Raw genomic sequence first — 21,244 nt, 5'->3', positions numbered from 1 at the left:
CGGCCGGGATCCTGAGGGGAAGGGTGTGGGGAGGTGCAGTCCGGGGACTTCCCACTTATTCCCCCCTCCGCGACCCCCGCGACCATGGCTGGGTCCGGGGGGGGGGGGACTCCCACAGTCACGAGACTCCTTAATATGCCCGTGCTTCCCCCTTGCTGAAGGCTGTCAGGGGCTAGGGTTTGGGGAGGGCTGCTCGCTGCCCTGGGAGGCGATCTCAGGGCATCCAGGGATCTGGGGACCGTCCTGGGCAGGGAGGGTCTTGCGGGTGAGAACCCGGCGGGTTCCCGCTGTCTTTCTCGGTGGCTGTCTCTGAGTGTCTCTGAGCTTGTGTCTGGCTGTGTGTCACTTTTGGTCTCTCCCTGTCACAGAATCTCTATTTCTTCTTTTCCATCTCTCTAGGTGTCTTTGTCTCTATGTGGGTCTCTCTGAATCTCTGTCTCTGGCTGTGTCACTCCATGCTTCTGTGTGACTCAGGCTCCAGGCTCTGTTGTCTCTCCTTGTCTCTATTTCTATGTCTTTCTCTCAGTGTCTCTGTCTCTGTCTGAATGCGTCTATGCATATACCTCCTACTTAAGCCCTCCCCCAGGCTGCCTTCCAAAGGCTAAGATTCCACCATTAGAACCTCAAGTATTGTTTGATTTATTTTGCTCTTTTGTTGTTCAGTCCTTTCAGTCGTGTCTTACACTTGGCAAAGATACTGGAGTGGTTTGCCATTTCCTTCTCCAGCTCACTTTACAGATGAGGAAATCGAGGCAAACAGGGTGGCGTGACTAGGTCAGTGTCTGAGGCTGAATTTGAACTCAGGAAGAAGTCTTCCTGACTTCAGGCCCAGCGCTCTGTACACTATGGCGCCCCCTAGCTGCTCCCCCTCAAGGCTCTAAGCTTCTCCTATTAATGCACCAGGCCCTGAAAGAGAACCGGGGCTCCCCTATCAATCGCTTACACCAAGGCAAGGGAGATGAAGTCTCTTTCAGCCCAAACACTGAGAATATTGTGGGAACTCTCTTCTCTCGGAGCTGTTCCTTTTCCGGGTTCTCCCAGAAGCCAGAGCAGAAAGGCTTGACATTTTGGTCACTATTTTGTTTTTTGTTTGTTTGTTTGTTTTTTTGCGGGGCAATGGGGGCTAAGTGACTCGCCCAGGGTCACACAGCACTATTTTGTTAAGAGTCCATAGGGTGGGTTTTTTGGGCCAAGCCTGGGCAGCTAGGTAGCACAATGGACAGAGAGCTGGGCCTGGAGTCAAGAAGACCTGAGTCCAAACTTGACCTCAGACATTTATTAGCTGACTGTGGACAAGTCACTTACCCTCTGCCTCCCTGGGTTTCCTCAATTGTAATATGGGAATAATAATAACACCTACCTTCCTGGGTTATTGTGAAGGTCAAATGGGATCCTCTTTATAATACTATAATATTTGTAGCTCAGTGCCCGGAACATTGGCACATCCTATGGTGGAAACTCCCTTCACTGATGCAGATTGGCAAATCTGGCAACTAGTCTGGGTCTCAAGTGGTCCCCAGTGTCTAGAATGCTCCTTCCTCACTTTCCTCTAGCTCCATTCAAATGACCTTGTATAGAAGGCCTTTCTTCATCTTTCTAATTATTTAGTACTTTCTTCCCCTTTGGAACAAATAGTAATTTGGGGAATTACTGAGCAAGTTGTGGCATATGATTATGATGGAATACTATTATGCTTTTAGAAATGATAAGGGGGGGGTTCAGAGAAACCTAGGAAGATTTATATTCCCTGATGCACAGTGGAGTGAGCCAAACCAAGAGAATATTGTACACAGTAACAGCAACACTGTAACAATGATCATCTGTGAAGGACTTAGCTACTCTGATTAAGAGGATGACCCATGGGGGCAGCGAGGTGGCGCAGTGGATAAAGCATGGGCCCTAGATTCAGGAGTACCTGAGTTCAAATCCGGCCTCAGACACTTGACACTTACTAGCTGTGTGACCCTGGGCAAGTCACTTAACCCTCATTGCCCTGCCAAAAAGAGAGAGAGAGAGAATGACCCATGATAATTCCAAAGGACTCAAGATGAAAAATATTATCTACCTCCAGAGAGAGAACTGATGGAATATGAGTACAGATGGAAGCTTTTTTTTCACTTTTAAATTTTTTCTTGCTTTTTTTTTGGCACCATGGCTAATGTGGAAATATGTCTTGCATGACTTCATATATATAATGGATATTCTATTTCTTGCCTTCTCAATGGGTGGGAGTAGAAGAGAATTTGGTTAACATTTTCAAAAGAAAAAAACATAGCTATATATGTATCTATCTATCTACAAATGTATGTGTATATATACATCTGCATGTATGTGTGTGTATATATATATATATATATATGTGTGTGTGTGTGTGTGAACTTTAAGGTTTGCAAAGAGCTTTACAAACATTATCTCATTTTATCTCCACAACAACTCTGGGAGGGAGGATGGTGCTATTATTATTATTATTCCAATTTTTAAAATGAGAAGATTGAGGCAGATAGAGATCAGGTGACTTGCCCAGGGTCACATAGCTAGTAAGTAGTTTCTGACTCCAGGTCCAGCCCTCTATCCACTTCACCACCTAACATCAGTAACAACAACAACAACAACAACGATCATCATCACCATCACCATCATCATCATCAGGCTGGGTAAGTTACTTAACTTCTTGTGTTCACTAAGACTATGAATCAAAGAGAAGGTATTGATTTGTATTGGCAGAGGAAGTTTCTTCTTCTGAGCATTCTCTATCCCAGTGAAATCATGGTCCAGTCCCCAGCCCTTTCTTTATCTCTACTGCCTTAAGGTTTGCAAAAGCACTTTATATATAGATATAGATATAGACATAGACGTAGACGTAGACGTAGGCGTAGGCGTAGGCGTAGGCGTAGGCGTAGGCGTAGGCATAGGCATAGACATAGACATAGACATAGACATAGACATAGACATAGACATAGACATAGACATAGACATAGACATAGGCATAGACATAGACATAGACATAGGCATAGACATAGACATAGACATAGACATAGACATAGGCATAGGCATAGGCATAGATATAGATAGATATAGACATAGACATAGACATAGACATAGACATAGACATAGACATAGACATAGACATAGACATAGACATAGACATAGACATAGACATAGACATAGACAGACATAGGCATAGATGTAGACGTAGACGTAGACGTAGACGTAGACGTAGACGTAGACGTAGACGTAGACACAGACACAGACACAGACACAGACACAGACACAGACACAGACATAGACATAGATATAGATATAGACATAGACATAGACATAGACATAGATATAGTCTCATTTGATCCTCACAACAACCCTGTGAGATAGGGAAAGGCTATTATTTTTCCCCCTTTTACAGATGAGGGAACCAAGGCTGAGAGGCTAAATGATTTTCCTATGATTGCATAGCTAGAGAGAGTCCATTTAATGTCTTTCTGACCTCATCTAGCCCTCTATCCACAAGGCCACCTAGTTCCCTCTGGCACCAAACTGTGCCCCAACCTTACTTAGTAAAGGTGGGGGACTATGGGTGAGGATCACTGCATATAACATGAATTTTTTTTTTAATATGTTGGTTAGTTTCCCTAAATTGGTCATTTTCCCTCTTTTTTATTTTTTGGTTATAAGGGAGGGCACCCTGGGAGGGAGGGGAAAGGTTGTATTAGGGAATATAGGTGATGTAAAAAACAAAAGATCTCAATAAAAATTATTTTTAGAAAGAAACAGCATTCTGCAACTTTACTAATTCTTTGCACTTACTTCTGTGTACATATGTTGTATATCTCAATAGAATGTAAATTTCTTGACACCAGGGATTGTGCCACTTTGTGTGAATGCTTAATAAATGTTTGTTCAATTGGTGTAGAGAGTCACTTGGGTCATGGGAGAGTTTAAGTGGTCCCATAGCCAGTATTAGAAAGACTTCATCTTCCTGCCTCTAAGGCAGGTCTCTGATCCATTTGCAAATTATTGAAGTTAAGTTTAATATAAAATCCTTTTAAAATTTGGTTTCTCCACTTCCCTGTTTGTTTTGTGAATGGTTATTAAGTGTGGCATTAAAAAACACACACACAGGGGCAACTAGGTGGTGAAGTGGATAGAGCACCGGCCCTAGAGTCAGAAATTCAAATCTGGCCTCAGACACTTGACACTTACTAGCTGTGTGACCCTGGGCAAGTCACTTAACCCCAATTGCCTCACACACAAAAAAAGAAAAGAAAAGAAAAGAAAAAAGAAAGAAAAACACACACATGCTTCAAGCCCGTGTGGAATTGTTGTAGGTACTATTCACCCCCTCATTAAAAATGTTGTTTAGTCATATCTGACTCTTTTCGACCCTATTTGGGGTTGTCTTGGTAGAGACACAGGAGTGATTTTGCCATTTCCTTCTCCAGCTCGTTTTTTTACAGATGAGGAAACTGAGGCAAACAGAATGAAGTGACTTGCCCAGGGTCACATAGCTAATAAGTGTCTGAGACCTTATTTGAACTGAGGAAGATAAATCTTCTTGATTCCAAGCTTGGCACCCTAGCCACTGTACCACCTAGCTGCCCCAAAATAACTAACTATGCAGCACTTTAAGGAAATGTTACAAATAGTATCTTAATTGAATCTCACAACAACCTTGGGAGATAGGTACTCCTATTACCCTCATTTTACAGATGAAGAAACTGAGGCAGACAGAGGCTAAGTGACTTGCCCATTTTTACAGTCAGTAAGTACCTGAGTTTGGACTCAGGTCTTCCTGATTCGAAATGTTGTGCTCTAGTCCAAGGCTTCTTAAACTTTTTCCACTCATGACCCCTTTTCATCCAAGAAATTTTTATGTGACTCTGGGTATATAATAGGTACATAACACAGGTATACATAACCTTTTACTGTTGCCAAATTTTTCACGATACCCACATTCAGTTAGTTATATGACCCCATGTGGGGAAACAGAGGCAAAGTCATACCTCAAATTTGACCAGCTTCACAATTATGGTGCTGGAAAATGCTGTACACAAAACAGGTTGAATGAATGAAAATGAGTGAATGAGTGAAAAAGCATTTATTAAGTACTTGCTGTATGCCAAGCAGTAAGAGCTGTGGATACTGAGAGAAAAAGAGAGACACAGAGACAGAGACAGAGACAGAAGGAAGGACAGAGGGAAGGAGGGAGGGGTAAAAGAGAGAAAGAGAAGGGAGAAAGAAAGGAGGAGGGGGAGAGGGGGAAGAGAAGGAAGAGAGGAGGAAGGGGAGGGGGAGGGTGGAGGGGAAGGGAGAAGGGAGGGATACAGAGACACAGAGACAGAAACAGAGAGGAAGAGAGAGAAATGATCTCTGCCCCTAACCTAATTGGGGAAGATTACTGTAGCACACAGTATTACAACTAGGTGGCACCATAGTGCATAGAGCACCAGTCCTGCAGTCAGAAAGATTCATATTCCCCAGTTCAAATCCAGCCTCAGACACTTACTAGCTGTGTGGCCCTGGGCAAGTCACTTCACCCTATTTGCCTCAGTTGCTAAACCACTCCAGGATCTTTGCCAAGAAAACCCCAACTGGGGTCACAAGAGTTGGACATTACTAAAAAAACGGCTGAACAACAACATAACTGGAGAAGGAAATGGCAAACCACTGCAGTATCATCTGCCAAGGAAACTCCATGGACCGTATGGTATATGGGGTCAGGAAGAGTCAGACACAACTGTCTGTCTCCATAACACTACACATACAGGGTAGGTGGCCAGGGAAGGGAGGTGGAAAGCTGAGGAGGGATGCCTAGGGCTGGAACTCCAAAGAGAATGGATTAACTTCTCCTGGGACTAGGGCCATGGGTGTGGGAAGACTGGGTGTGGAGGACCAGGGCTGGCACGGAGGGTCCAGGCCGTGGGAAGATGGTGAATCAGCAGCATGGCAGCTAGATAGTGAGATCTAGAGTCAGGGAGACCTGGGTTCAGATTCTACTTTAGACCCTTGCTAGCTTGGTGATCACAGGCACAAGATTTAACTGCTCTGAAACCTAGTGTCCTCATTTGTAAAAGACACTTGTCATGGCTACCTAGAAGGGTCATCTTGAGTATCGAATGATATTGTGTAAAGGCATTAAAATGGGAGTTCTTTGAGGGAGTTATTTTTTAAATCATTTTCCTTTAGAACATGTATTTATAGGGCAGCTAGGTGGTGCAGTGGATAGAGCACCGGCCCTGGATTCAGGAGGACCTGAGTTCAAATCCAGCCTCAGACACTTAACACTTACTAGCTGTGTGACACTGGGCAAGTCACTTAACTCCAATTGCCTCACTAAAAAAAAAAAAAAAAAGAAAGAAAATAAAGAAAAAAGAACACACATTTATACATCCTACTCCTTCCCCTCCCCTCAAAAAAAAACAAACTAAAAGAAACAAACAACAATCATCATAAGCAAAAATTTTTTTAATTCAAATTTTTTTTTAATTTTTCAAAAATTCACCAAAAAAAATCCTTATAGTGTCCATGCCTACAAACATACGTCTTGGGCAGGGACTGCTCTTGCTTTATTTTTTTTATCATCAGGATTTAGCACAGTGCTTAGCATATGGGAAATGCTCAATAAAAGCCTATTGAGTCGGGGCAGCTAGGTGGTGCAGTGGATAGAGCACCGGCCCTGGATTCAGGAGGACCTGAGTTCAAATCCAGCCTCAGACACTTAACACTTACTAGCTGTGTGACCCTGGGCAAGTCACTTAACCCCCATTGCCTCACTAAAAAAAAAAAAAAGGGTCTGAGGCCAGATTTGAACTCAGGAAGATGAGTCTTCCTGCCTCCAGGCCTGGTCCCTTTCCCAGCCCCCATTCAGGTAATCCCTATCTGCTCAAGGTTGTGGGTACAAGATGTAGCAGGCTCTGGCAGCCCTGAGGACACCAGAGGGCCTTGGGAGCATGACATCAGGGTTTAGCTCTGTTCAAGACCTCCATTTCCACATCCTGCAGCTAGGTGGAGCCATAGTGCATAGCAAGCCATGCCTAGAGTCAGGAAGACCCAATTCAATCTAGCCTCAGGCACTTACTAGCTGTGTGACCCTGGGCAAGTTACTTTGACCTCTACCTCAGTTTCCTCTTCTGTAAAATGAAGATTAAAAAATAACATCTGCCCCTTAAGGTTTTTGTAAGAATGAAATAATAAGGGGGCAGCTAGGTGGCACAGTGGATAGAGCACCAGCACTGGAGTCAGGAGGACCTAAGTTCAAATCTGGCCTCAGACACTTGACACTTACTAACTGTGTGACCCTGGGCAGGTCACTTAACCCCAATTGCCTCACCAAAAACATTTTTTAAAAAGAATGAAATAATCATTTTAAAGTGCTTTACAACCCTTAAAGCGCTATATAACATAAATGCTAGTTATCATTAATACAAATTTCCCATTATCCACAACCTCTGCTTGGCTCCCAGGAGTCCTTATCTGAATGCTGTTAGAAGCCTTGTGGTCCACGAATAAAATAGAGTATCACTGAGCTAAGAAATGATGAATGGGAAGAATACAGAGAAACATGGGAAGACTTCTATTGCGTGCAGTTTTAAGAAAGGTGAACCTAGAAAAGAAGAGGGGATAGGAAGGGTGCCCCCATAGACCCTCAGTGGGGATGGACCTGTGTCCTAGCCCCTTCCAAGGCACACAATGACTACAACAAGGGAAGTGGGGAAAAACAAAAAGAAAAGAAAAGAAACTCCATTTAATTGAAGAAACTGGACTCCATTAATCAATCAATAACCATTTATTAAGCACATACAATGTGCCAGGCACTGGGACTGCCCTAGGCTCTGAGGATCTACATTCAAAGAATGAAACAATGGAAGAGACAAAAAGGTAATATATAAGTACAAACAGCATAAATATAAGCTGAATAAATACAAATAAATATGAAAAAATGTATCTTCTTTTATTTATTGGGGAGGTGGGGGCCTATGGGTGTGGAACACTGCATATACGATCAGACTCAGTTGAACGTACTGGTTGATTTCGTAGTACTGCTTTTCCCTCCCTTTTTTCTTTTCTTTTCTTTTTTCTTTTTTGTTACACAGTATGGCACTTGGGCTAGGGAAAGGGGAAGCAGGGATATATTTGGAAATGAAGATGATATAAAAAGAAAAGATATTTTTTTAAAGTCAGAACCCCTTAATCCAAGGTTCTGTCCTGGAGCTTCCTGTATCCCATCCCCAAGACTAGACCCCCAGTAATGCAGTGAGAGTGTCATCTTTTGGCTCCAGCCCCAAGGGATCAGGAGCTCTGGCCAGTAGAGGGAGACGGGAGAGTTGGGATGGGGAGGGATGAGTCAGAGAGGAAGAGGGCTCTGTTCTCTTGGCTGGAACTTGAGCCAGTCACCAGGGTCTTTGAGGGTCTTTGAGCTGGGAAAGGACCACTGATCCTTAGGAAAAGTGGGGTCATAGATCAAAGAAACCCAGAAATTAGAGCTAGGAGATCCTTTCAATATCAACTAGTCTGATCCCTTTGTTTTACAAATGGGGAAACTGAGATGCAGAGGGCGAAAGTGACTTAGCTAGGGTCAAAGCAGGATCCAAACCCAGAGCCTTTGCCTCTCAGACCCACTGCCTGTTAGAAGGGACTATTAACTCAATGCATCAGGCAACAAGCCCCGCAGCAACCCTAAAGTTACACAAAGACCAGAGGGAGAAAATGAAACGAAAGGTCCTAGCCTTCCCCCTTGATTCCCCTGCCAAGGCCACACATGCCCCTCCCCAAGCATGCTTGGAGCAACTTGGTCCTGGGGATTCCAACCCTGGGAACTCCGCAGCCTGAAGGAGAAAAAATGCTGTCAACAGCAAAACCTCAACAACTCCTGCTGCCCACGTCACCAGTCTGTCCTCCAAGGGCTGCAACCCAGAATCTTGGAAGCCCAGAAATTCAGGAGAATGGGAATAAAGAAGCCCCCCAACCTCAAAGACTTGAGAGTCCATAAGCCTGGAGAAGCAGAGACCTCGGACCCCTGCACCCCAGGCATCTGAGAGCCAGGGGACCTGGGAGTCTAATACCCAGGACTCCAGAGATTCAGTACCTCAGGAGCCCAGTTACCGAGGGGCCCAGAGAGAAGCTCAGGAGTCCAAGAACCCAATGACCCAAGAGACAAGGAATTCAGATCCCCAGAAGCATTTGGGGCCAGGAGCCAGAGGCTCATGAGCCCGGAGGAATGGGGGAATCCAAAGACAAGGGATCCTACATACCCAGGAACCCAAGGACCTGGGAACTCAGAGGACCAGGAGCCCAGAATCTCATGGCCCAGAGGGACAGAAGCAATGGGACTTTTGAGGCCCAGGGGCTCAGAGATGTGGGGGTCCAGAAGCCCAGGATCCAGAGACCTGAGGAGCTAAAGAAATATAGCCATTGGTCTCAACCACTTGGAGGAGCCTGGGATTGCAGCCCATCCCCACCCACCCCACTAGCTCTGTGATAGAAAAATATGATGGCAGGTCACAGACCCCGAGGGCCTTTTGCCTCCCCCAGGGCCTAGCCTGGGGGGCACTGCCCACAAACTAGCCAGCTACATCCCTAGGCAGCCAGCTCTGGGAGCTGATGTGGGAGTGGGGAGGGGAGGTCTGGGCACATTTGCTCCCCCCGCAGGCCTGAAAGACGGGAGCTGGGGAGGATTGTCCAATCCAATCCAAGAAGCAATGATGAAGTATCTGTCAGTGTGGGGCATGGGAGACACGAGCGAAACTGTCCTCATTGGACCTCCAGCGTTTCAGCTTTACCCTTTCTCTGCTTTTCTTTCTCTCTCCTTGTCTTTCTCTTTCTTTCTTTCTTTTTTTGTTTTTGTTTTTTGCCAGGCAACGAGGGTTAAGTGACTTACCCAGGGTCACACAGCTAGTGTCAAGTGTCTGAGGCCAGATTTGAACTCAGGTCTTCCTGAATCCAGGGCTGGTGCTTTATCCACGGCACCACCTAGCTGCCCCCTCCATGTCTTTCTCATGATGGCTGTCTATCTGTCTGTCTCTCTAGCTTTGTCTCTGGGCACAAAATACTTAACCTGACCTCCAAGAGCTTCCTGGTTCCTATGTAACCTATGTAAGCCTTAGTCCTTTCCTTCCTGCAAGTACAACCTCAGTGATGTGCTTCCTCCCCACCCCACCCCACTTCACGCCCACTCATATAATTCTTTCCCTTCCCATTAATGTCCCTGCTTTAAAAATCTCTTCAAAGAACAGCCCACAAGTCCCTCCCTCCAGGGACTACTCCAGTCCTGGTGGACGATCTCCTTTCATCTGGTATCTGGGAGTATATATGGAGGGCTGACACCAGAAAAAACTACCTGAATGGGAGGGTTGTTAAAATCTGCCTGGCGACCTAGAAGAGAAGGGAGAAAGGTCTTATTCTGCCAAGTTCTTTGAAATGTAGAGAAGGTCATTGGAGATGAGGCAGCACTTGGTGGGGAGGAGCCAGATGACAGATGACAGAGCCAGGTGGGTCCTCTTCATTGTGGGTGTGGTGGCAGCTCCCAGCAGGGCTGGAGGTCCAAGGCGGCCTGACTGGAGATGTGTGGCAGTGGAACTGGAAATCCAAGATGGCAGCCCCAGAAGGGAGACACCTCCATGGCTTTAAGCTGTGTCACTGACTTTCAGTGGCAATACCGAGAGAGAGGCTGAGACCAGAGGTACCTTTGGCCTTTATTGTCTCCATTGTTAGGATGTAGATGAAAAACATACAGGAGGATATATTGGAAGAATGAGAGAATGACTGTGGGGTCGGTAGAGTCCAATTCAAGAAGTATAACATGGTTCAAGGCAGCACCAGGGCTGATGGGCCAAGGGAAATCCATCCCTACCTCTACCGTCCTGGGCACAGTCAGGAGTGGAAGCCAACCACAAGACACCCCCCTCCATTCCCCAACAACACCTGGCAAGAATTCCAACTGGGAACTGAAGATGGTGATTGGTGGGGTAGAGGAGATGATGGGCCGTGGAGGATGGAGAAAGAAGATGTTAGAGATGGGGGTGGGGGCTTCCTGATTTGCTTCAAGACTCAGCTTAAGCAGGAGGCATTTCCCTGGTCTCCAAGGGTGGCTAGGGACTCCTCTCCAAGGTTACCATGTCTCTGGTTTGTATATGTCCTGTATATACCCATATACATACTTATATCTTCCCTTAGAATGTCAGCTCCTTGAAGGCAGGAAGTCAATAAACACCTAAGTTCCTACTACGTGCCCAGTACTGTACTAAGTGCAAAAGACAGTCCTTGCTCTCAAGGAGCTCACAGACTAATAAAGGGACTTTTGTATACTATCCCCATAGTGTGTGGCACATAGTAGGTGCTTCATAATTGTTTGTTGATTGGCAAAAAGAGGACAGCCCAAGAGTTGTCCAATTCACTTTGAATCCCAGGCACAGTTCCACAGCTCTGAGGACTAGAGAGAAAGAGCTAAGGGGGAGGGGGCCAGCCACTTATCAATTCTGAGTCCTCTTGACACCTTCCTGTGTGTCCCTCCTACCTGGCCATCTCTCCCAGCCACCAGTGACTGGGGCTTTGGAACAAAGGAGTGTCAATCTATGACTGATCATTCCAAATGGAGTTAGGGATGACACAGAAGACTCCCAAAGACCGAGTAATGACAGAAAAATACAGATACCAGTAAGAGAGTACAGCCGGCCAGGCATCAGCGATCATATAATCTGCCTATGTGGAATAAATTACAACGTGCTTCATTCCTGCCTGACACAGGCTTGTCCCACAGGGAATCAGCCTGTCCATAGTCCCCACTGACTGATACTGGACATGAGGGAAAGGAGAGTTGGAGATTCGTTTTGCCACCAATAGCCCACAAAGCGTATAAAGCACAGTCAGATAATTGAGAGTTGCCTACATTGGGTTGCTGAGGGGTTTCTTGGGCTGTGACAAGGGGAACTGGGGGAGGAGGATGCCCCCCCACAACCCCCCAGTCTGCCCGTACCTGGACCATTCCACCCTGTCTAGGTTACAAGGAATGGCATCTTTGATAGAAGAGCTGAGAGAAGTTTCTACTGCCCGGTTACCCCTAGTAAGCCCTGATCAGTCCCTCCCGGTTTCTCTCCTGCCCGGGGAGAACCCTGCAGCAGCTTGTGAGTGTCCCCACTCAGCCATTACCCTCTCCACCAGCTGGGAGCCCCCCCCCCCGAGGGACCCCTTGCCAACGAACAGTTTCCAAAACAAATCAGTAGAAATTTCCAAACCAGGAAAATGAAAACTGAGTTTCTCCCCCTTATCACTTCCTTCCTTCCCTCTGTATGACCCTAGGCATCCATTTAGCTCCTTCCTTCTTTCCTATCCCCTAACCTTCTTCTTAAGTCAACTCCCTAGGAGTTTTGTCAATGAAAAGTTTTTCCAGAGGATTCCTATGGAACTCAGTTCCACTTGGCAGGGCAGCTCTGTCTTCTTCCATCTCCAGCCATATAGGGTGACCACAGCCAAAGACACAGAAATGAGGATTCGTGTACAGCCCCAGGAGGGGAGGAGGAAAGAATTCCAGTTTGGGGGTCGGGGTACAGCGGGGCAGAGAGATCCAAAGGCTGGAGAGCACCGAGTCTTGTTCCAGCAGCCAGCGCCAAGTCTAGAGCTGGCACGATATGGCCTGGCACAGGCTGCTGGCAGGGGTGCAGGAAGTAGTTTGAAATGCGTAGGGAGTGGTTCGGGAGGCCCAGCCTTGATTTTCAGCTTGTCAAGAAGAGGGACATAGGAAACCGCCCCCTGTACCAACTCACAGGGTACCAGCTGGGGTGTGTCCTTTGTGCCTTGGTCCATTAGGGGAAGGGGGAGCTGAGGACAGGGGCAGAGGAGACACAACTCTGAGAGCTCCCAGGGGGCAGGGGAGGTTTTAACCTTGGGCACAGAGGGAGGGTCCAGCCCTGGGCCTCTGTGCTTGAGAGACGGGTGGGAAATGGATAGTTGGGTAGAAATGGGGCTTCTCCCCCCAAAACTCACCCCATCCTGGTGGCCAAGATCCAATCAAACCCCAAAGAGAGCGGGACCTGCCGCAGGGGGAGGCCAGACCAGATGGAAGTCCTGGGTGAGTGGGAGGAGGTCATGATGGGAACAGGGGCAACAGGGGCTGGTTGGGGGAGGGCTGTCTTTTGAGGATGGGGCTGATGCCAGGATCCTTCATTTACAATATTCCTTCCGGAACTCTAGACACCAAAGAAGACAAAAAAAGCGGGGGAGGTATTAGTTCTGAACAGAGCCTGGGAAACAGGGACAAGGGCTGGCCTCTACCACTATCTTTACCAGCAACAAAGACATTGTGTGTGTGTGTGTGTGTGTGTGTGTGTGTGTGTGTGTTTTATGTGTGGTTTATCATATTATACCTATACACTCAGATATGTAATCACACAGTGCTTTAAAATTTTTAAAACAAATTAGCTCATTTGAGTATCACATGGCCTTAGGAGGTACGTGTGATTCTTAGCCCCATTTTTCTGGGAGGGAAAACTGAGGCTCATTGAGATTTAGAGAGATCAAGGGATTTGCTCGGGGTCATACCTCTGGTGAGTGTCTGAAGTGGTATTTGAATCTCCAAACTGAGTCTATGCCCAGAACTCTCCCACAGCACCATACTGCCTCAAACCAAGGAGCATGCCTACCCTGGCCACAGGGCTGGGGTGTTTCCGGGCCATGCTTGTCTAGCCCACTGTGGGGAACAGAGAGCAGAGGTGGGGCAGAGGACCCCAGAGAAGACACTGCCCTGACTTGTGATATAATGGGGTTTTCTGTTTGTTTGTTTGTTTTGCGGGGCAATGAGGGTTAAGTGACTTGCCCAGGGTCACAGAGCTAGTGTCAACTCAGTTCTTCCTGATGTCAGCCCTAGTGCTCTAACCACTGCACTACCTCTCTCTGCTACTTTCTGCCTTTGTGACCTTGATTGAATCACTTTTTCTGGGACTCAGTTTTCTCCTCTGTAAAATGAGGGGTTTGGACCATATTCTATCCCGCCCTCAGGCTCAGAGGTCCAAAGCTGGACTTTCCCTCTGTGCCCAGGTCAGAGCCTTCCCTGACCCCCAGGGAGATCTCAGGACAGTATCTCCTCTGGGGTCCTTTGCCCCTCTACTGTGATTCCCCCTTCCCACTGATGGGCCAGAGCACCTAGGACATGCCCTGTCTGGTTCCTTGTGAGCCAGGACAGGGGTGATCCTGATCTGTTCTACTCTCACAGTTTCCCCCCTGCACACAGATGCACCAAGGTCTCTCACCTCTGTCCAAGTCAATATTCTTAGCTGGGACCCCCAAGGCCAGCTCCACTTGCTCCTTCAGGATGTTGTTTTTATAATCTGAGAGGGAAGAGGAGGAGAGCCATAAGAGAGAACACCACACCGGCCCCTACCCCAAGAGATGCTGGGGGATAGCCCCATCCAGGCACAGTGGCTGTGGCCAGAGCAACCAGGCTGCAGGGCATAGTTGTAGACATCATTAGCATCTCCACAGAAACCAGACAGGGTTCATACCTCAGTTTCTCCCCTCCCTCCAGGGTAACATGTTTCCCCTTCCCCTACCCAGCCTGATGTCCTCGCTCCTAAGCTGAGACAAGTCGGCTGAATCCACTGAAAATTCCTTCAGATTCACATCTTTCCTGGAAAGGGGAGAGGCAGAAATTGGTTAGAAATTGGGACAGTGGGGATGGGGCTGGGGATGCAGAGAGGGAGGAGAGCAGGAAGATCCTCAGCGTCCCCTGGTGGCATCAAGGGCCATGGAGATAGCTGGAAGCCAAGAAGAGGATCCCAAGAGGAGGCTGGACCACACTCACCTGCCTGAATTCTTCACATCGTATGCATAACCTGAGGAAGTAAGATGCAGGGGAGGGTTTAGATCATTCCCTGCCCCCGCCCTGCCTTTTCCAGTCCCCTTCCTGCAGATCCCGGGCCCTGGCAGGGACAATTAGGGTTATATGTCCTTCCTAGAAAAAAGCGCATGCCCTCCTCTGGCCTAGAGGGTCGTCCTCCTGTCTAACCCTCGTTCCTCTGCTCCAGCTTGGGCCCATGTCCTGCCCCTTCCCTGATTTGGCCCAGGGGGAGGCTGTGAAGTGGCTGTGAGCAGAGAAGGGGAAGGAAGGCGGCCTGGAAAGAGGAGGCCGGGGAGCCTCGGGAGACACCAGGGGCTCACCTCTCTGCCGCCGATGGCGGGTGGCAAGGACCACCGTGATGAGGAGGAGGATGAAGAGCAGCAAGGTGGCAAGCACGTAACCCAGCTGCTGGAAGAAGTGGGCCCGGCTTTCAGGGATGATAACATTGATGACGTTGTGGCCTTGGACCACCGGGGGATCTGTAAGATAAGACCGGAGACTTGGGAATCCCAGTTCAGAACATGAGACCTAGAGCACAGAACCTAGAACTCTGAACTCTGAACACATCTTAGATTATGAGGCCTAGAAGTCAGAGCTCTGACTGAAAAACCCAAAATTTGGAGCCCAAAACTCATAACTTAGCCTAAAACTGAGCCCAGAACTTGGAACCCAAAACTTGGAGCCCAGAACTCAGAATTCACAACTGAGAACCTGGAGCCCAGAACCCAGAACTCGGCCTAAAATTGAGCCCAGAACATGGATCTCAGAACTCAGAACCTGGAGTCCAGAACTCAGAATTCACAACCCAGAACTTGGAGCTCAGAACTCAGAATTCACAGCCCAGAACCTGGAGCCCAGAACTCAGAATTTACAACCCAGAAGTTAGAATTCATAGACCAGAACTTGGAGCCCAGATCTCAGGACTCAGCCTAAAATTGAACCCAGAACTTGTAGCTCAGAACTCAGAATTCACAGCTCAAAACTTGGAACCCAGAACTTAGAATCATAGCATAGTATTATTGTTGCTTCAGAGCCAGTAGGGGCCTTAATAGGGGTTGTCTAGTCTAGCCCCCCTCATTTTTCAGATGTGGAAACTGAGGCCACGTCTCTCTGTGACTGTGGCTCTCTCCTTCCTCTATCCCTGTGCTCAGTCCAACTGTCTCAGAAGGTATGAAGACCACAGCATACCCTCCCCCTCCCCCAAATCTCCACCATCCCCAGGCTGGCCCGTCCCCAGTATTGGCTCTTGAAGGGACAATGCCAGTCACTATCTTTCTCATAAAAGCTGCCATTCGCTACAGCCCCACCCCTTAGAGCAGGCACTGGGATTGGGGGGAGGAGGGAAGTTTCCCCCTCCCTTCCCTACTCCCCTGTTTTGCTCTGGTTTAAGAATGACCTTTATGTGAGAAGAAAATATGGGGTGAATGCCAAATGTCATTGGCTGGAGATGTGGGAAGGAAGGCAGGCAGAGAGGGAGAAAGGGAGGGGAGGAAGGGGAGGAAAAGAAAGGGGAGAAATGGAGGGGCTGGCCTTGGGTTTTTTCTGGGACGCACACCTGGAGCCAGCCAGGCCAGGTTCTTGCCAATGGAAAAACCAGGCTGCTCCCCAGACCTGCTGGGCCACTCCCCAGCACCAGCCGCCAGTAGCCAGCCTCCTTCCGCCAGCAAAGTTTAGGATCCCAAGATTCAGATGGGAGGAAGCTAAGGGAACACCCAGTCCAACTTTATGAAAGAGAAACTAGCCCGGGAGAAGGGCAGGGATTTGCACAGTGCCCCCCAGGCACCAAGGGTCAGAGCTCAGATTTGATCTCTGGTCCCCTGCCTTCAAATTCAGGGCTCTCTCTGCTGCCATGCGGTCTGCCCCCTTTAGAGTCTGCCCTGCCTTGGGGAATGCCCAGCCCTGAGCCAACCTCTGGGTGCTGGAGGCCAGGCCACAATAGGATCTGGCATATATATAATGTGTTAAGATTTGTAAAGCACTTTGTATACACTGTCTCGTTTAAAATTTACACCATAGGGGCAGCTTGGTGGCACAGTGGATAAAGCATCGGCCCTGGATTTGGGAGGACCTGAGTTCAAATCCGGGCTCAGACATTTGGCACTTACTAGCTGTGTGACCCTGGGCAGGTCACTTAACCCTTACTGCCCCGCTAAATAAATAAATAAATGAATGAACGAATGAATGAATGAACGAACAAATAAATAAATAAATGAACAGATAAAGAAACAAACAAATAAATAAATGAACAGATAAAGAAACAAATAAATAAATGAACAGATAAAAAAAACAAATAAATGAACAGATAAAGGAACAAATAAATTAATGAATGAATAAATAAGTAAGTAAATAAAAAGAAAATAAATAAAACTTACACTGTGCTATTATTACCCCCATTTTGCAAATGAAGAAATTGCACCTCAGGGACCTTAAGCGACTTGCTTAGTCTCAGAGGTGAGATTTGAACTGAGCCATTCCAGAGATAGGACTCTCTTCACTGGGCCACACTGCCTTTCTAGGAAGGCTGAGAGTCCAGGGGCTTAGCCCAGAATTTCTCCCTCACTAGCCACTGCCCCACCAAAGTCTGACCCCAGGGGACCCCGTACCAGCAGGGGAGGGGCTTCGGCTCTGGCTGGTCCGGTTGCTGGGGGTGTCCTCAGGCATGGGGGGAGGGCCTCGTGGTGCAGGTGAGGGTTCTGAGACAGCCAGGTGGAAGATGCGTCGCTCATGAAGTCCACAGTAGTGATGATGCAGGTGACAGGAGTAGGTGCCCTCATCTGCCGGCTCCAAGGGTTCAATGCTCAGGGAGAAGTCCCCCCGGGCAAAGGCATCTGTGCTGACCTCCATTCGGCTGTGCAGAAAGGGGGGACCATAGGCTCGCCGTTCACCTGAAGCATACAGGTCCAGCAGGCGGTCAGCACGGTCGTGAGGGACACCCGGAGGCTGGCGATCCCAGTGCACCACCTGCTGCTCTTCCTCCAGGTGCCGTTCAGTCCACACCTGGTCTCTGTTCACACAGGTCAGCAGTGCTGGGGAGCCCCTCTCTACCACTAGAACCTCCTTCTCACCATCCCAGTGGGCACCAGCTTCCAGGGCTGAAGGGTATAGAAAAGGGCAAATAGGGTCAGTGTCAGAGGTCATGGGGATCATATGAGGTTATTTGGACTATGGAGGGCATGGGGGTCATTGGGATCATAATTGGGATCACAGGGGTCACTGGCAAGATAGGTTAGTTAGGTCACACACTTTCTGGCTATGGTTGAGGGACTGGGGCCTGGGAGCCACCGGAGGCCAAGTGTTAGGAGAGGTATGCCACAAGCAAAGTTGATGGAGAGAGAACTCACGGTCGTCAGTGACCTGCAGACGAATGGCCAGTGTCTCATAGAGATGGCAATAATGATGGTGAAGATTACAGGTGTACAAGCCTTCATCCTGCCCCTCCACAGCTGCCAAGTTCAGCAAAAAGGGACAAGGGATGGAGATAAAGAGAGATAGGGAGACAGAGATAGAGACAAAAGGAGATGGAGACAAGGACAGGGACTTGGAACTTTCCTTTCCACATCCCCGTCCCCCCCCCCCACAGAACCCCGCTGTCCCCTTCTCCTAAATAAGGGCCCTTCCCTTCCCCACACCGCCCCCCTTCCCACCCCTGGCCACGCCCATTTCCTAGAGCTTCCCCCACCCCATTTCTTTCTTACAGCGGATGATCAGAGAGAAATTGCCATCCTGGAAGGCTGTGGGAGCCAGGAGAAGACGGTTCCGGTCCCTGGCCGCGTAGACACGCTGCTCCCCAGCGGAATACATGTCCAGGAGTCGACGTGCGGGGCCTCCGGGGCCGCCACTCAGGTCCCAGTGGACCACTCGCTGCCGGTCATGTAGCCGGTCCTGAGTCCACACCATGCGGGGGCTTTGGCAGCGAAGCAGAGCCCGGGCTCCGGCAGGCTGGCTCAGGGTGGCTTCCGACACCACCGTGCTGGCCCCTGAGCCTGGGGGCGGGGCTGTGGGGAGGGGAGAGAGCCAACTGGTTTGAGGAGGGGTCAGCGGGTACCGAGTAGGGAGTACTCCGGGAGACCAAGCGATCCTGAGCGAGTGCAGTGGGACTCGTAGGGCATCAGGAGAGAATGGAGGAGTGGTACCCCAGGAGGTCAAGGGGCTCTGGGGGCAGGAGGCTGGAGGTAAGTCTGAGTCCCGCATAAAGAGACTGCTGGGGTACATGGAAGCACGACTTTTGTGGCTGAGAAAGTTCTAGGGAGAGTCTGGGGGCAGAAACCTGTGTGCCAGTGGGGAGGGGCCCACTCACCTGAGAACAAGTGGACGCTGCTGCCTAGAAGGGATGAAAGGGAGAATTAAGTCATGGGGGGGAGGCCAGTGGCACAGCTGAACCCCCCCCCAGCCTCAGCCTACTTATTGGGAGCCCCTGGGGTCACAGGGTCCCACATTTTCTTCCTTAAGTGGCCTCAGGCCCAGGCCAGAGGAGGAGAAAAATGTGCCAAATCAGCAGAATAGAATGGAACCCTTGGCCAGACTTCTTTTCCCATTCCAGAGGTCAACCCATCCTGAGCTGCCTTTTCCTCAAATTTGCCCCAAGATGGGATCCAGCCTCTGAGCAAACATGCCCTTATGCCCAAATCTACCTCTTCCTTCTCCAAAACCACCCCTTTCCAAAACCGCCTTCTCCCCCAAACCTGCCCCATTAGCCAAACCTGGCTCGTCAACCCTTTTCCTTCCCCCAAACCTATTGCATCCCCCAAACCTCCTCTGCCCCCTAACTGCATCCTTTCCAAAATCTTCCTTCCCCTTTCCCAAAACCTGCCTCAACCCCTAAATCTCCTTTTTCCCAAAACCTACCATTCCTTCCAACCTCCTTCTCCCAGACCTACTCCCCACTCTGAAGTCTGCCTACCCCACATCTCTCCATCCCCTAAAACCATCCCTTCCCTCCAAACTGGTCCTCACTGACAGATCTGTCCCATCCCCCAAACCTTCCTCCTTTCTATCCCCCAAACCCATCTTTCTCCCAAATCTATTCCATCCTTTAAACCTATCCTTCCCCCACACTTGCACTTGCACTTCCTCAGGACCTCTCTTCCCCCCAAACCTTGCAATCCCCCAAATCCTATCCTTCCCCCAAACTTTCCCCTTCGTGCTCCAAACAAGCCCAGGTAACCCAAAACTGCTCTTGCCCTATTACGGCCTCCCACTCCAGGCCAGGTCCTTGAGAAAAGTGGGTCTGACTCCCCCCAGACACATACACCTAAGAGGAATTGGGCGATGGGGTCTGCGCTTCATGTATGGGATGTCTCAGAGGGGCCATTCCTGACATCCCTCACCTCCTAGATCAACAGCCCAGGAAAAGGGGGAAGAGAGGGAGAGAAAAGGAGACTTCACAGTCTCTTGCCCCACCCACCCCCATCCACAGCCCCTCCAGTGACAGAGAAATCCTTGCTAAGTAAATTTTTGTATTCTGACATGCACTTTTCACATTCCACTAGGTTCTGTGGACTACAGCCCTCTGCCAGTTCTGGAAGGGGAACAGACGGGGTCATTGCCCAGCTCTGGGGGCGGGGGGGGGGGGCCGGGTAGGGGAGGGAGCCTCCTCCCCAGCCTTTTCCCTGATCCTCAGCCCTTAGGAAACATGGACCCCCCTTTCCCGAGAGACCCTGTCAGAGTCACCCAGGGCCACATGCACACAGAGCTCAGCACCATCCCCCTTTTGCCCCCTCCCCTTCCCCAGCCTCAATGGCCAGCACTCACCCTGCAGGAGCAAGAGATACCAGAGGAGAACTTTCCTGGATAACTCTTCCATGTCGGCTCAGCCCCTGCCTGGCCTGGCCTGGCTGGGGCTCCTCCTCACTCCCAGCTGTCTCTGCCTGGCTCTGGCCCTGGCGCCCTATCTCTGTCTCTGCCGATCTCCCCGTCTCTTGGTCTCTCTCCGTTTCTCCTTCTCTCGGTGTCTCTCTGTCTCTTTGTCTCTCTCTCCCCTTGAAAAACAAGTTAAGACAGAGTTGTTCTCTGCCCCCACCCCTGGCCTGGCTATGACATCACTGAGCCCGCCTGGAGCTGGGCCCTGGGTCAGACAGACGGACCTGGCCCTGGACTGCTCCTCCTCGAACTCCTGGCTCCCCCCTGGGGCCGCTGGGCTGCTCAGTCTCCCCCTCCCAATTCACAGGAGGGAGGAGGTGGGAGAGGGCGGGGGCTCTGAGATTCCCCCCCAGCTCCACCCCCTCCCCTCAGCCCAGCTCCACCTCCTCCTTCTCCTCCAGCTGCAGCTGGAAGACAGGGAACCCAGGCAAGGTCCAGTAGGATCCCTGCACCCAGCCCAGCTTGGAGGGAGGAGCCTCCCCATCTTCTCCCTCCCAGTCCCTCCAGGAGAGAACCCGCAGCCCCTGTCCAAAGGGACCCAATTCTGATGTTGAAGCATCAAGC

General features: G+C 49.4%; 1 protein-coding gene across 3 annotated transcripts; it reads right to left on the bottom strand.

Annotated features, from left to right (window-relative positions):
- Positions 1–10,673: 10,673 nt before the first annotated feature.
- Positions 10,674–21,039, bottom strand: MXRA8 (matrix remodeling associated 8). 3 transcript variants are annotated; one of them, XM_043990802.1, is made up of 11 exons: positions 20,905–21,039; positions 20,573–20,799; positions 19,119–19,142; positions 18,517–18,816; positions 18,163–18,264; positions 17,425–17,913; positions 15,142–15,300; positions 14,786–14,816; positions 14,535–14,611; positions 14,235–14,312; positions 10,674–13,175 (listed from the first exon to the last, which is right to left on the bottom strand). In XM_043990802.1, exons 2-11 carry the CDS (start codon positions 20,622–20,624, stop codon positions 13,150–13,152), a joined length of 1,338 nt encoding a protein of 445 aa, XP_043846737.1. In that variant the 5' UTR covers positions 20,625–20,799; positions 20,905–21,039; the 3' UTR covers positions 10,674–13,149. The 3 variants fall into 3 exon arrangements, with proteins under 3 accessions (XP_043846737.1, XP_043846738.1, XP_043846736.1); XM_043990803.1 differs by having other exon boundaries at positions 10,674–13,173; positions 14,222–14,312; positions 20,573–21,007; XM_043990801.1 differs by having other exon boundaries at positions 20,573–21,007.
- Positions 21,040–21,244: the final 205 nt, after the last annotated feature.

The sequence above is a fragment of the Dromiciops gliroides genome, chromosome 3, assembly GCF_019393635.1.
Source record: "Dromiciops gliroides isolate mDroGli1 chromosome 3, mDroGli1.pri, whole genome shotgun sequence".
NCBI lineage: Eukaryota > Metazoa > Chordata > Mammalia > Microbiotheria > Microbiotheriidae > Dromiciops > Dromiciops gliroides.
The sequence above is the reverse complement of the archived record's forward strand: the minus strand, read 5'-3'. Positions and strand labels throughout refer to the sequence as shown.